Source organism: Sinohyriopsis cumingii, chromosome 9, assembly GCF_028554795.1.
Source record: "Sinohyriopsis cumingii isolate HCF-2022 chromosome 9, ASM2855479v2, whole genome shotgun sequence".
In the NCBI taxonomy this organism is placed as follows: Eukaryota; Metazoa; Mollusca; class Bivalvia; order Unionida; family Unionidae; genus Sinohyriopsis; species Sinohyriopsis cumingii.
This window is the reverse complement of record NC_142969.1, coordinates 64532598-64549410: the sequence shown is the minus strand read 5'-3', so window position 1 is coordinate 64549410 and position 16813 is coordinate 64532598. Positions and strand designations below refer to the sequence as shown.

Below are 16813 nucleotides of genomic sequence, written 5' to 3'. Positions count from 1 at the left end.
GTGCTTAGGCCCCTCTTGTTTTTAATCTATATGAACGATATTGCCCATGGTATGAGCTCTCTATTTCGTCTTTGTGCAGATGACTAATCTCTGCATTCATCTCCTTGCTGTGCTGAAATAGAGCTTGTCATAAATAATGATATTATAAAACTGCATAACTGGTCCAGGAAATGACTCTTAAAGCTTAATCCAGATAACACAATGGCTATAGTTTCACGAACAAAAACGGAACAAATAATACTGAACTTGTTTTTGAAAATATCGAACTTAAATATCTGGATTCTCATCGCCATCGTGGATTATTACTTTCATCAAATACCAAATAGACTTGTTACATTGATATTATTTTTAAGAATAGCATCATCTCGAATAACAAATCTACTACAGCCAAATTACAAACTAAGAAAACAAATTTTATGAAAATGTACATAACTTATGTCAGGCCTAATTTTGGAATATGCCAGTGAAGTCTGGGACGGATGCTCGTTGATCGATTCAGACAAATTGGAAAAACTACAGCACACAGCGGCAATAATAGTTAAAGGACTTCCAAAATACACTAGTAGGAAATCTCTCTATTTAGAAACAGGGTGGGAAAGTCTTCAATTTAGAAGGAAAATAAAATTAATAACACTCTACAACATTAAAACGAACTAAACTCTAGACTATATCATTGAATTATTCCGTCTCCCATTGTCTGAACAAACAAATTATAACCATCGACGTTCAAACAATATGGCCATGTTCAGTTTCAGGCTAAATTGTGTCAAATCATCTTTTATACCTTAATCAGTATCTTTGTGGAACAATCTCGAACAGGATACTTAACACGTATTATGTCTTACAGTGCTTTGAAAAAGTGTTTATGTTTTAAAAAGTCGTATCTTGCAAAATGCCAAGTCTTATTAATCGATCACTGGATATTATCCATTTAAGATTACGATACATTGTAAGTTCATTAAAATCTGATCTCTACCGTGTTCAACTTGCTGAAACTCCTTTCTTTCTGCTGTGGGATCGAAACCATAATGCACGTTTTCATGTTGTGTCCCACGCAAAGGAGACAACGAACTGAGTTGTGAAATTTACATTCAATGTCATATGCAACTGTTATCTTGGATTTGGGATAGGGTGATGTAAATGTAAAAACATTGAATTTTCGTCATGTATGCAAATATATAACAGCTACTGGACGATTTTAATAACTTACTCAAATCATGATTACTGTCGTTGTCTGTCTGTCTGTCTCTCTCTCTCCAATCATTTTTCATTATTTCGTTGTCATGTTGAATATGTTGCTTACTTGTATCATGTAGGGAAAATGTTTAATTTAAGTTGTTAGAACTTGTGCCCAATCTAATTGTATCCTGTTGTGACAATAAAATATGTTCAAACACAATATATGCACTAGCTGATATACGTATTGTGTTAAAGAGGTGATCATGCGTTGGATTGGCTGAGATGTTTTACTTTTATACCAGCTTTATTTTTCACCCAGTTTTGATAGAACTTGTTTGACAAGTACATTTGAACATTTTTAACTGAGTTTGATTACGAGTTTATGTCTTTATATTTGGAAACGTTTTGCATCAGATTTTGATAAAAGAGGTGAAATTCACAATTACATGAAGGTCTGAAGGTTACTTTGGTTTGTATTCTTACAGTCCTACCTTAACGTGCCTAATTAACTAGCAAACTGTAATGTAATGTAAGCCACGTTAATAGAAGGGTACAGTACCAATCGTTGTATGCATGTTGCAAGGTGTAGTTCCACTTGTCGTGTGCGTGTAGTAGGGTGCAGTACCCTTTGCAGCATCCATGTAGAAGGATGTAGTACCAATTGCTGGTTGAATATAGTAGTGTGTAGTACCACCTGTTGTATTCATGTGGTAGGGTGTACAACCACATAATGTATGGATGTACAAAAGTGCAGAACCACATGATTTGCGTGTAGTAAAGTTTAGTACCACTAGTATGCATTTAATAGGGTGTAGTACCACTTGTTGTATGCATGCAGTAGGGTGTAGTAACACTTGCTGTATGCATATATGAGGATGTAGTACCACTTGTTTTATATAGTAGGGTGTAGTACCAATTGTCGCATGAAATTAGTAAGGTGCAGTACCAATTGCTGTGTATGTATAGTAGGTACATAGTGTAAAGAGTATCGATAATGTGATGGGGTGAAACGATCCCACACCTATTATGGTGCTAAGTTATGATTATCTAGGAGATGATCGACCACAGTTTTATTGTCCAGATCGAGCAAATAATACAATAAAGTATGAAATTATTGGATGCTATAACAGATATCTGAGCAAATATACAGACTAAAACAACACGTGTCCCCCTATGTAAAATATAAAATATAACAATTTAATCAATTATGTAAACAAAATGAAATTTAACAAGACATTTGAATTATACACTTTCTTTTAGAAATAGAATTTCATTTTTTTGCGAAATGCAATAAGTCGTTCTTCAAAACCGATTAAACAAATTTCATCATAGAATCGAATGAATGATTGAACTCAAATTGCCGATAGGCCAGCATAACCTGGTTGCTTCCGGTCTTTTCAAATCACTTTTGGTGACAGGTCTGTGTTGCCTTATCTCTCTCTCTCTCTCTCTCTCTCTCCAACCTCTTCGGGTTATCAACCATAATTTGATTTTATTTGTAGTCTGTACTCCTTCCCACTGTGTAGCACAGGTATGGAGCTATGTCGTCCCTTTATACCTTTGAATACTCGATCTTTCTATTCAGCCGAGTCTTACTTTCTTCCGGGTCTCACAAATTCTTCCTGACATCTATCTCTTGGACGATTTATTTAAAGAGAAAATTTACATGTTAATTTATTTGAAGTTTCTCAGTCTTCCCTTCCGGCAGAAAAATATAACATTCAATATCGCCTGGACCCCCACCCCAATTTAGCTTAGCCAATAAGGATTAACTTCCTCTAACCGCCAGAATTTTAACCCTCCCATCGAAGTCGGAATAATTCTTTCTAGTCCGCATTTATTAATAATTAGTCTGGAAATATCATTTCAAGACTTATTTCAAATGACCCAAGATTTCCCAAAAGTTGCCTCTGGCTTGTCTCAACTTTGTTTTAACCCTACGTTACCATTTTTGTCTGAACTTTACCCTATCGGTTCATAATTAAAATTCATTCATATCTCTCCCCCCGCCAACAAGATAGATTAACCATCAATAGCTACCTATTTATTGAGAGCCTAGCCCATACGCCAACCTTAATGGTTACGTGCCATGCAGACCACTGCAAAATGTACTATGACAATACACATATAACAAATTTGCTCTATTACAATAGCGTACGCATTACTAGTTTCAGAATGTATACTTTTTATAATTTGCAATATATAAAAAACTAATTAGCTTATTTATATATAACAAAAATATTCTCAGAAGTTCACGAAGTGCAAATTGTCAAACAGAGCAAGCAGTCGACGCTGAGATGCACATCGAAAGTAAAGCCTAGCTATGTACAATAAAACCAAGATCAGTTTACATCATAGCAAAATAAAGAAAACTGTAGACTCTCTAAACCTAGGAAATGATTCTCGTAACTAGATCCACCTGTGGGGAAAATCAGCGGAATACATTTTCCAGTCATTCTGAACCCTGTACAAAACTCGGGAGCGGAACGTATGCTCGTAAACTATGAAAAATATCTTCCTCCCGGATTTAGCATAAAGCAAGATTTCGGGGGAATATTAACCAAGCAGACATGGTAAGAAATCTGCTTAACATATGCATTTTAATGCAGAGGCAAATAACTTACAGATCTGTAATGGCTGCATAATATAGAAAATCGATACAGTTAGAATAGATTGCCTGAGGATGGTCCATATAGGTACTATCTTTAAATTTACAATAAATATGTCTGTTTAAAACCGCACACACGTACTGGATTTCTCTGAATGTCCGAATACAGGACTAGCAAGCCCGTTTGCTAGTCTTCTGGCAAAGAAAAACCGTCCGTCTGTTCGTCTTCTTCAAATAAAACCCTTTACAGTTTGTAAAGATTGGAAGGTACCGTTAACATCGTTCTAATGTACATGAACGTTTAAATGCTACCACTACAATATATAAGCGTGAATCCTTTCACAAACTGCTATTTATGGAACAGATAGTAGGTTAGTTAGACATTTAGCTAACTATTGCCTTTCTGAAACAAAACCAAATAACAAATACAACTAGGTTATTTGGTAAACCCAAAGAAGATAACAGGCATCACTCCGGCAAAGAGATGGCGAAAAATGTATAATCATAAAACTTGTACTTATTTGTTTTATGTTTTAAGTAGAAAATCACACCATGCACAAAAAATCCTTCCTAAAAATTAGTAAAGACCTTTTTCCACGAAATGGATGTGCATATCCTGTGTAAACAAAACTGCTAAACCGAACATATAAAGCTTTTAGCGATACAGACTATGTAAAAACAGCAACTATTAACATTAAAAAACATTACAATCTAACAAAAACTTGTTATCAATACGCTCTAATATTCTCCATCTACCGGGACACGGCTAAACATCAGTTGAAAATTAAAAACTTGCATCGCTGTGAAGGTGTCCCTCACTTTTGGCGACGGATTACACCGGCAGGTGTCTCATTTAAACTAGCTGATACGAATCATATAGTGGAAATATATACAGTAAGTGCGAGCGTTTAAATTTAAACAGGGATCTAACACTTACTATTTACAAAAAAAGAAATGAGGAATATACACAAAAAGTCTTGAACCCATACAGGAGAGATTAACACAAGAACCTGATAAAAACAGTTAACAAGAAAGGTATCATTAAAGAGGTTTTTTATTTTTATATCCATGCTAGGTTTACTGCACTTGAGCTAAAGGATCAGCACTTGGGCTAGTGATTTACATTTTTATTTTTGTCTTGCCTTATGCCTATAGGAGTATATTCGTGTGATGCGCTAGTGATTTACATTTTTATTTCTGTCTTGCCTTATGCCTATAGGAGTATATTCGTGTGATGCGCTAGTGATTTACATTTTTATTTTGGTCTTGGCTTATGCTTTATAGGAGTACGTTTATGTGATGTGCTAGTGCTCTAGGAATTTAGGATTTGTAACTTTAGTATTGACCTGGGTTCATGTGTAAATGTTATACTACGACATAATTGTAAAATAATATGCACTTATTCGCACAAAGTTCATAATATAAATGAAACGGAGCAATACGTAATGACATTAAATGCGGTATTGTTCTGACCTGGCGGTAATCAATAACTTGTGTAGTGTTACAAATCCTAGGTCAACTCGATTAATAGCTGATAGTAAAAGTGATTTGGCATACCGTTTTAGTCTGTTATAAATGACACTTGGTATACCTTGAGAGTTTTGGATTCTATAAACAACATGAATACAAACATAAGGATATAATTAGATTTTCTTCAGGAAAAGACCCATCCAAATCTTTCAAGGTTTATCTCACATCGACCTCGATTGTTCTGTGAACTATGAAAGGTAAATGTGTACAATGGAAGGTACAACTAGTGGCCTAGTATGGCATTTCATGGAGACTAACAGAAACTTTATGAATAAAAGCATATACCATGTATTTATATTTGCTCATAACGGTACCTAAAATGGTTTGTACCCCAATTGTAATCAGGTCATAATTTTAGCTGCCGATGTTTCTTACGCCATGGGCATGTTGGTCTATAGATTTTCCTGCCTGATGACCAAGCTATTTCAGGATGTAAACATAAGTCAAAAAACGTACTTGTAAGTTATGCCCACTTACAGTGGAATCTCCACGTGAATCAGCGACACAAACACTGATCAATAAGTCAATAGTATCAGATATAGAGAATACCTATAAAGCCGGCCACACACGTACTTGAAAGTAGTGTATGGAACGCGCATGCCACAATTGAAATCATGTATAAGCGCTGGCTTCAAAACCCTTCAAACAAAAACACACTTGTCTCACGGTGTGTACAAGGGACGGATTCGACATCATTAGGACAGGATATTGAGAAAATGGCATCGTCACAGCTTGTCTTCTTTGTGAATGGCATTAAGGTAAGAATAGATTTTACCACCATCAGATTCTTATTTGGATCCAGTTTCATATGCGGAATGAATTCCCAACGGATCCGAACGTTTTTAGCTGTTGTTTCGATTATTCCTTTTTTTTGTTTGCTTTCTTTTCTTTTTCACTCGTACGAAATATAAAACGATGATCCAGATCTGCTGTTGCATAATGTTCCAGCTGACCAGAATCTATGCACTTTGTTAGAATTTATCAGGAGAACGAATAATGTAGACTTTGAACGATGGGCGAATTATTCGACGGCATACCAGGATCCATGTTGTTTGGAATTAGGTTCAGCTTGGAGGCGAATACATTAGGCATGTACCGAAAGCGCAAAAGAAAAACATGTAAATATAAATATAGGAAGACGTAAGAGATTTTAAAAATGAATGAAAAACAAAATATTAGAGAGACAGACAAGAAATTCCACTTATTATCCTGCTACAGGTTTCATGCCACACTGCTGTACAATATATCAGAATTAGGGGATGGGTCGTACCTAGCAAAATAATGGAAATCTGTTCGTCCAACCTTTACTAAAGCCTATATATTTTTTTTACTCCAGTTTGAGGTGGTCGGCATTTGGCTGTGGTGAAGGACACACAGGTTGCTATAATTTCTATGACACCCATCTCTGGATTGTATTTGTCCAGCGTGGGTATGTAAAAATGCTTGCCGGTATCTCCCCACGGGTTGGTGGTTTTCCCCGGGGTGTTCCACAGGGTTCATCCTCCACCTATAGACCTTTTTCAGGAAGTCGAATCTGGGTTTTTCCACTCCAATATATAACGCATGCACAATCAACGTAGGGCAACTTTTAAGCAATTGTCATTAACATAGTGTATGTTCATGAAGATAGTTTCAAACAAATTTGTAAAGGTTTGATACCTGTAGCCCCCTTCACAGAAATAGTGTGGTTAAAAATCATGAGTACATAGTTCAGTAACCTGCCAAAAAACAGAAAAGTAGATATGAGCACAAAAAGCATCAGGGAGGACCAGAGCAGCGGGCAGGATTTGTGGACACTATGAAAAATTATCCAAATAGGTCCCAGTGAATCACAAATTGAAACAACAGTGGACCCCCCCCCCCCCTGGCCGTTGTGGTCCCGATGAATTTGTCCTACTCTGTCTGCGGTCCTGGAAAGGACTTACAAAGTTGTATGATTCATGTCTGAAAGGAAAGGGGTGGCTGGATGATTTTCGCTGGTGACCAGAATTACAATTTGTACGAATCTACGTGTATTTAGATGACTCTTCAAGACTATATACTCGCGAAAACATGAAAAAATCTCTTTGTTGTTGCATCTCATCTCAATCTCAATATCTACTCCAGAAACTTCAAAAAGTTCAAAACACAGCTGCTTGGATCATACTTAGAGTACCACGATCAGAGCACACCTCCCCGCTGCTCTGTACCCTACACAGGCTATCCATTCGATCCAGAATCAAACACAAAATTTGTTCTCTGTGCTACATTTCACTGTCGAACTCTAGTCCAACCTACCTATCAGACCTCACCCATGTGTACACACCAGCAAGATACTTACGCTCCACTTCTGACAATCGTATACTCATTATTCCCACTATGAAAACAAAGTCATATGGACAGCGTTCTTTTGCATACCAGGGCCCAGCAAGGTGGAATGAAATGCCCATTGAACTTAGACACAAAAACACGGTGATCACATTCAAGAGGGCTCTCAAAACTCACTTATTTCGACTGCAAGAACAAACTTAAAAACCTAATAATATTTCCTACCTTAAATATTCTCAGCATGTTTTTTCTTTAATGTTTTCTAATTTCATGGTGTTTGTTTTTGTAATCATATCATTATATGTTTTTTTTATCTTATAGGTGTTGTGTAATGTTGTAAAGCGCTTAGAGCTTCTAAAGATTAGGCGCTATACAAAGTTCTCATTATTTGTATTACTATTTTATTATTATTATTATTATTATTATTATTATTATTATTATATAATTAATTTCATAAAGGATGGATGCATACAGGTGAACACAGCATCATCAATGCCAACGTAATCAGATCCCAAGCCCAGTCCGAGAAGCCACAATAGTTACACACAGCTGATAGTACTGTAGCAACTGGCCACACGAGTTACACATAGCTGATAGTACTGTTGCAAATGGCCACACGAATTACACATAGCTGATAGTACTGTAGCAAATAGCCACACGAGTTACACATAGCTGATAGTACTGTTGCAAATGGCCACACGAGTTACACATAGCTGATAGTACTGTAGCAAATAGCCACACGAATTACACATAGCTGATAGTACTGTAGCAAATAGCCACACGAATTACACATAGCTGATAGTACTGTAGCAAATAGCCACACGAATTACACATAGCTGATAGTACTGTAGCAAATAGCCACACGAATTACACATAGCTGATAGTACTGTAGCAAATAGCCACACGAATTACACATAGCTGATAGTACTGTTGCAAATGGCCACACGAGTTACACATAGCTGATAGTACTGTAGCAAATAGCCACACGAATTACACATAGCTGATAGTACTGTAGCAACTGGCTATTGCAAATGTTTCGCAGGAGGAACTATCTCATCATTATTATCCATATTTTTTTCAAGGAGTTAGCAAACTAAGGAGAGAGAGAGAGAGAGAGAGAGAGAGAGAAATCTATTAGCCAATCCAATATATCTTAAGCAGTTATGGGATTCACATTCATTCCCATTTAATTTATTAACCAAATGGAACATATTTGATGATGTGCCGCCATTGGTGTTCATTGTTTGCTGCTAATTAGACAAGTTAACTTGTTTATTTTTGGATTATTCATTGCCATACAGCCATAAGACGAGCGGGCTAAATTAAGATGAGAGTCACGATGCAGAACATAAAGCAATAGATACTCATTGATTGTTAAAAATACTTGATGAAAACGTACATTTCAACTGTTATACTTGTGGGCTGGCATATTAATGTTTACTACTATCTGCGGCGATCTATAATGACAAATGTTCTAATCTGTTTTTCTTCTTTTTTGGGGGAGGGTGAGGTTTGCTCTCCGCGGTTGATCTTTTCAGACCATTTGGGGAGGCCCTCCTGCCCTACTTGCTACTTGTGGTTGTGTTGTGCTGTATTCTTTTTATTTATTTAATGTTTTACCATCTTCTGTACATGTATAATTGGATATATATATATATATATATATATATATATATATATATATATATATATATATATATATATATATATATATATATATATATATAATGTCATTTTTTTTTTATTATCCTTTGTTGCTGTTTCAATTATTGTATATTTTAATAATAATTGTCCTTTTTTATTTTATTTTATTTCTATTTTTAAATTGAATATTTGATGGAACTATTCGAGGCATTCGTCGTCTTCTAGGATGAAAGTTCTATTCATGTAAGTGTAGGTCACTTGAGTTGCCCTACGTCAAATGCGTATGACCGTAACAGATGAGGTAATGGGATAGGTTTGGCCAGCTAAAATTATTATCTGAAAATGATTTATAGACTGGCCGCTATGTATGGTCTATCGTGTGCTGAAAGTGGAGTTAAATCTCATAAAACCGAAACCAAAAGGCGGACGTATTTACAGCTATCTGAATTAATTTGTCTTTGAGTGTTCTGTAAATGTCATAATAAAACTTTCAAACCCACATAGAATTTGGCGTAGACTAAAACCCACCGAATATTATACGATGTGACCAATACTGAAACTAAGAATAAGATTCCAAAACAGAGACAGAATTTATACGAGACTACATGTAACCCAGAATATTTGACGAAAAGAGGAACATTGTTAACTAAATGATAATATTCTCAAAGAAGCAAGGACATACAGGGCGACTAAAATAAAAATCCAGAATAAGGTTTAAAATTGCAAACAAAAAGAATTTAAATTCATAAAAATGTGACAAATAAACAAACAGCTTTAAAAATTGTAAAAGCTTTATAAATGAACCAAATATAAAACTTTAAAAATACCCAGAAAAATGTAAAACTATACAAAAATATAAAATATAAAATATTAAAACAATCTTGCAAATTACTAAAACTCAATTTAAAAATTATTCATCAGCGACATAAAATAGAATATAAAATCTTGACCTGAAAAAAGAAAGTTTTAAAAACATAATATTACAACAAACAATTTAAAGAAACAATTTTAAATATAAATCTAAAACATTTTTTAAAAATCGTACAGCGAATTAAAATATTAAACTGAAACTAAAACGTAAACGTTTGGAACAATTGTTACATAAATTGAAACAATGTTTAAAGAAATCTGCGTTTTCTAAAAGTGAAAGTTTGAATATTGTAGAAACATTTGTATTATTAGAAAAGGCAAAAAGTTAAAATCGTTAACAAAATTGTTCAGAAAATGTTTCAATTGCAAAACAATTTTGACAGTTGTACGAGAAACAAACTATTGTGAAAGAAGTAAAAATTATAGAGAAATAAACAATTAAAAAGTTATACGAAGAATTATATATACATTGTAGCATAATATTGTACACATTGAAAGACATTGTACCAAAAATGTAAATAAAAATCCCTTAGAAAATACATATTCCTTATATGATAATGCAGCAAGAGAAAAACAAAAGTAGGTGTACATTTGATAAAATTCATATTTCATTGTGATTCTTCTCTCAAGAGAAATCAACGAATTCTAGTGAAAATAGCAAAATGCCTTGATTGCTTATTATTATTAGTATTATTATTATTATAGACTAACATATAAGCACATAAACATGTCAGATTCAAATTGCGTTAGTGTGTGTGTTTGTGTGTGTGTTTGTTTATACACATACATGTATTTAGCCCACCATTTTGCCATGTGTTTACCTTTCCCGTGCTAAGGTAATTTTCGAGAGCATTTACGTGTTGGATATTCTGTCAGACAACACGCGATCGAATAACGTCGGAAGGATTTGAAGTTGGCTTAGTTAAAATAGATTTGTGCGAGAAACGTTTCGATTAGTAGATGCCCTTTCAATAGTATCACTCAAAAATCATGACATCAATCAATCTCAGGCATTAGCTATAATTAGACTAGGTTGTTATCTCAATTACAACACTGAACACGTATTAAAGGTTTCCTTTTTCAATTTACCTACGGACAATGTTTTTCAATTTACTTACGGACAAGGTTTTCCAATTTACCAACGGACATTTCACATCCTCAAAGAAAGCTATTAATATGATTTCTTTTATCGACTTCTTCCAGAGAGTTAATTTTTCTTCCTTCGTGGATTAAAATTAAAAAGGTGCGTTGATAACTAGCCCGATAATTCACTTACCGAAAACTGTCAATAACTTCCGCTTATGAATGATCCTAGGTGACCACCGACACATATCGTTATGTGAGAATCATTTTATATTCATCTGTCATAACGGTTGTTTACTATAGTCCGTGGGAATTGGACTCGATTACCTCCGGTGTGTCACTTTGTACACTAGACAAATGTATTATCTGTGCTTTGGCCATGTTTTGCCCAAAATTAGGGAAAATTTTAATTTTTTACGTACGAGTAACAATACATTTTCTCACAATAAACACTAAATTGAAAAGGTGGCATGATCATATGTAAAAGGAAATTTGTACATGGAATATTTTCATGCGAATTTAGTATATAGCTATTATTCTAGGTTTCTGACATTGTTCTAGTTTTCGCATGTGTGTGTATTAAAGTAAACCCCTTTTTCGACCATCGCTGAAAATCAAGATAAAACAAGTCTCGGATTTAACAATAGATCTGGCGGTGCCGAAAAATAGTAATGGGTAGCGATATAGCCGTCAAATAGCCCAGTGGAAAAATCCACATTCTGATCATCTTGAAAAATGGAAAATGTCATCTACCGATAATTGAGTGACAAAAACTGGCAGAGACAAAGAGTATTACTAAAATAACGAAACTGGCACAGACGTTAGCTCACACTGCGAAGAAACATCGAACATTATGTAAAGAAATTTCGCTTAAATTAAAACTAAGGCTAAAATTTAGAACATGTAACATATTTTTGCGGAGACACTCCCGCAAGCAACGTTGTGATAAACAAAACTCCACAACAATTTGTTAAAATGGCCGAGACTGAAAGGAATACTAACATAACGATATTTACGTAGATTTTGAGCCCAGCCCCTCCCCCCAACAAGATAAAATTAAACGCTGAGTATAATATTAATGTTTAAAGAAAATGTATTCCCCTCCCAAAAACAAAAAAAAAAATGTCACGGGCTTTAGAGGAGACTGTAAAAGAATATATATTGCGTTTGCATTGATTTAGCACAGCACAAGCAGTGTGTATACAGGGTTCGGATACCCATGCTAAAGTCTGATCTGTTAGGAGTTTACCTGTTGAAATCGGATCCCCATGCGTTGTCCGAGTGATCTAAGACGCACGCCTTTACTTTTATAGATCACTGACATCTCACCTGTCCGCGTGAGATCGAGTCTCGGCCAACATGGGTATGTGAAAAAGCTTATCAGTAGCTTTGCGTGAGTCGGTGGTTCTTGTCAAGGGTTTCCCGAGTGCTTCCTCTAGCGAATATACTGGCCGCGATGTAGAGCATTACCTGTGATGTAAATATGGTGTTATACACATAAAAACAACCCACAGAAATATACTCTCCGATTTTGCAGAAATGGAAATTCTAGATTTTTCCTTTACCCTATTGCTTCATTTTCGAGAAAGATTGGTTCAGAACGTAAAATTGGATCGTAACAAATAAGACAGTATATACTTGAATAAATGGTACACAAAGCAACGTGACATGGCTTGTGGGGTATATAAATCAGTAAATGGGTAACTTAATGTACCAGTGAATAGATAACATTTAAATATTTTTTGTCTTTGGTTGTATTGTAATGGCTTACTCGTTGTGCAGTTCTCTCACACCCAAAACTATAAATGTTGATTGCAAGATCATTCCAGCAAGTACAGATCATTATATCACAATCATGACATCAGAAACAAGCAATAGCGTCTCAATAACAACACCAGAAACAAATAATTAAGCGGCTATCATAAGATCAGGTACACATAATTACGCACCAATCATTCCATCAAAGGGAGACTGAGAGCATTATCGGACACTGATAATATCAAAGACAGAGGTATAATTAGCGCAAGCATCGCATCTGATGCAGAGAATTAACGCACAATCATAACATCAGAGACAAAATCCTCTTTATACCTTAGCTTTAATGTTTAAATGACAATTGAAAATTGTGTCATTTTATCGCATACAGACATCTTGTCACAATGGATGTTTACTGAACTCCCTACAGCTATAAAAACAGAAAGTCATTGATTTTACTCTGTCATTGCTAGAGTTCTGATCAATATTGCTGTAATCTGCCCAGTATGTGTTTTGTCAGGAAATCTTATCGGAATATTATAGCAGCTGCGTACTGGAATTTGAGACAATACCGTCAATCACGGATGCTGAAGATGTTCGTTCCGTGTCGTTCAGTTGCCTGGTCAGGCTATTCACTAGTCATTTTTACGACATTTACGACATACAAGAGACTATCTGCGAAGACTATTCCTATATGTTCTAAAGATAAAGAAATAAAAAATAGAATCCGACAGTTTATTACAGTATATAAACATAATGATCTATCAATTTCACATGAAGCAAATATTAATCTGATTTACTGTATCCATCCATTCCATGTGTTGTTTTCATACAAGGCCATTTGAAGACAATTTACCATTTACAGCCTGTTGATGCGACAAACTTAGCAAAGTTCAACACTGATAAGCCGTCGAGTTCTGCCAAACGTTTCATTGTTTTGAGTAGCTTCAGGCTCAACATCAGCAAAGAAACTCAAACTAACTAATAGTAGCAATGAATTGAGTCCAAATGTAACAAATGAAAAGCAAATTGGATCAGTATAATTATTAGGTGGTTTCCTAGTAACGATGTGTAAACGTTTGCATCGTGTCAATCGAATTTCAAATGTTGATCTCTTAGAGTCTAGTTAGCCCTCTGGAACGAGAACAGGGGAATACACCAAGTCGATTCTATGTTTAATATCTGAATAGCTTTGTTAGGATTATGGATAGTAAACCTACCTAATTTTGATCTATGATGCTGTGCATAAACATACAAGATATACGTGGGATGTTTGTATTGACACTTTTCTTAGTTAAAGATTCCAAAATAAGTTGTAAAAAATTCTTCTTAAAATAATGTAGTGGTTCCAGGCAAACGTTTAAGTAATCAGGCTTTTATCGTCTGCTATCATGATAATTGCTTCTACGTATTCAAGTTTTATTACCGCTAATGTCACACTCTTTGATTCCGTTCGGGATATTTTAGAGCTCCGTTGTGCTCTCTGTATCAATAAAGACATGTGTAGATTATTTAAACCTACCCTAGGATACACATATCTATTTAAAACAAAGGTTACACGAAGTGGGAGGGGGCTAAACATTGTCTTATTTTGTTTAGGCCGGTGCGAAAATTCGAAATCTCGTGAGCGAAATCCTTATTGTTTACTGTTAATGCGATACCAAGTATCAGTTTTTCGACAGAAAGAGTTCCGATTTTACTGTTCATTCATCGAGTTCGAAGATAACTATGACATAACTAACTGGTTGGGTTTTTCTGAGTACGTGAGTGGCTCATCAGACCGATTTGTGCTCTGAACTGCATGCGGTACACTTGCAAGCAGATGCCATATGGGTTTGTTTGTCAGTAGAGAAGGACGTGCTGCAGTTCTGTGATTTTCGCTGCTTGCATGTCTGCAATCTCTCTGCAGTTCTCCTTAGTTCATAATTTGTAGCTCCAGTATGGAGGAGACTGCATCAAGTGAAACGTTCCTGTGCAAGATCATTCCAAGATTCAGGCTAATGATGAAATGTTTCAATGATGACTTGAAAGGATCTGTAGAAGCGTTTCTTCAGGCCCCTTGATATTCCTTTAGCTCCTTCCGCTAGCAGCAGAAGATATTGGAAGTCGCTCTTCTAACATCATGATGACGTGGCCGGCCCACCTCAACCGTAATTTCATCAGCGGAGTGTGGATGCTTGGAATACGTGCCTGTGTTTAAATCTAGTGTATGGGAACTTGTCCAGCCTTCTTATCTTCATACGTTTCTTCAGGCAGCAAATGTGGAAATTGTTGGGTATGGCGTTTGTATACGTCCAGATACACCAGGGTTGGATACACAATGGTAGATGGTTACTCACTGAATATTTTGTTCAAGTATTCTCCCCATCTTTGAATTTTCTTTACTTTGTCAGTGGACAGTTTGTTGCTGTGCTCACTAGGTACTGGATATGTGTCTGAAGGCTGTATCTAGAACATTGCCTTCAAAACGTCATAGAAATTCTCCGTATACTGAATTTTGTCTGCTTTATTGCTTCTCCAAGAGTCTTTCAACACTCTCAATTTGCATGGGACATTCCTCTTTGATGTTGATGAAGGATGCCTTAAAGATGATGAATAGATGATGAAGTGCTGTCTTTATATTTATCATTCGGACGTATCTATATGGAGTAATCCAACCAATATTGATGTTTATGTATGGTAGGACCAAGATGTTTGGATGCATTTAAGCGTTTTGGTCACTTTTTGCAATACTGAAATTATTATGTCACTTGTTGAGTCTCGAATAAACACTAAAGCAAGAAAGAGTGAAAACAACAAGCATTGAAAAATACAATAATTATTTCCATTGAAAAATTCTGTAAAATTGAACTTACGGTTTTATAGAACCAAATCCAAAAATAACTCTAGAATTATCAAAGAATGACATTTTTGAAGTCCTAATAACAAAATGTTCTACTGATTTTACGTTCGAATAACGACGAATAATCCAAGATGCAAGACGATGACGTATGCTACAATTTGAAGTGTTGAAGTCTACAATTACTTGTAGAAATAAAAATTATCACTCTGGTTTTGGAAACCCAAATTAAATTTGTAAGCAATATCTTTCCAAAATTTCTGTGTGAGCACTCCTCAAAATATTTCCAGAGAAAAAAAGAATTAATCCTTTTGAAATCCAACTGATCTGAAGAAAATTATAACTCAAAATCTGGCTACAACAAAATAACTTAACATCAGTGTAAAAAGCCCAAAACTGAGAAATTTCTTTCTACCATATCTATTAAAACTAACAGATGCGCAGTAATGGAGAAACACAGGACCACGTGATCGTGTTTACATATAAAAAATCATGTACACAGAATATAGATTTGAATAGACCATTGATTTTACTGCGAAAAAAAATGTTTATATCTTAAATCGTGACCTCGACAACAATCCAATCATTTTAGAATAAAAATAGAACTTATTTACGTGGTTGCTAATAATTTTGAATAAAGGTCAGGATCTAGGTCAACACCTGGTGTTTACGAAAGAATGATTCAGGTCAACTGAATTTCTGGAAAAATATCATCTCCAATGAATAAATTTACATTATAATGGCATATAATAGAATAAAAACTTTAAAACTGACAAACAATTAAATTAAAATAAATATGAATTAAATCAGATATATGTAACAAAATCTGGATATTGAGCTTGGACCAGGAGAGCGGTCTGTCCTGCATTGTGCACTTCTCATGGCACTTGTTACTGTGATATCCTGCCCGCCTCTTCTCCTAATGATGACGTCGTCAGTCGGAAGCCAATATTTGAAGCTTGAGTGCATCCAAGGTGTCTTCTTGCGATTTGGCAGGC

At 35.3% G+C, this 16813-nt stretch overlaps 1 protein-coding gene across 3 annotated transcripts in view; it reads left to right on the top strand.

The window, feature by feature from the left end:
* Positions 1 to 16813, top strand: part of LOC149791926 (xanthine dehydrogenase/oxidase-like) — a 320752-nt gene that overhangs the window by 229983 nt on the left and 73956 nt on the right. For 2 of the 3 annotated variants that reach the window (XM_089970444.1, XM_089970440.1), the window contains exon 1: positions 5896 to 6075. The exons of the other annotated variant lie outside the window; for it this stretch is intronic. In XM_089970444.1, coding sequence (XP_089826570.1) covers positions 5932 to 6075 — 144 coding nt within the window. In that variant the 5' untranslated portion in view covers positions 5896 to 5931. Of the gene's footprint in view, positions 1 to 5895; positions 6076 to 16813 lie in introns of those variants that run through there. 3 annotated transcript variants of the gene reach the window in all.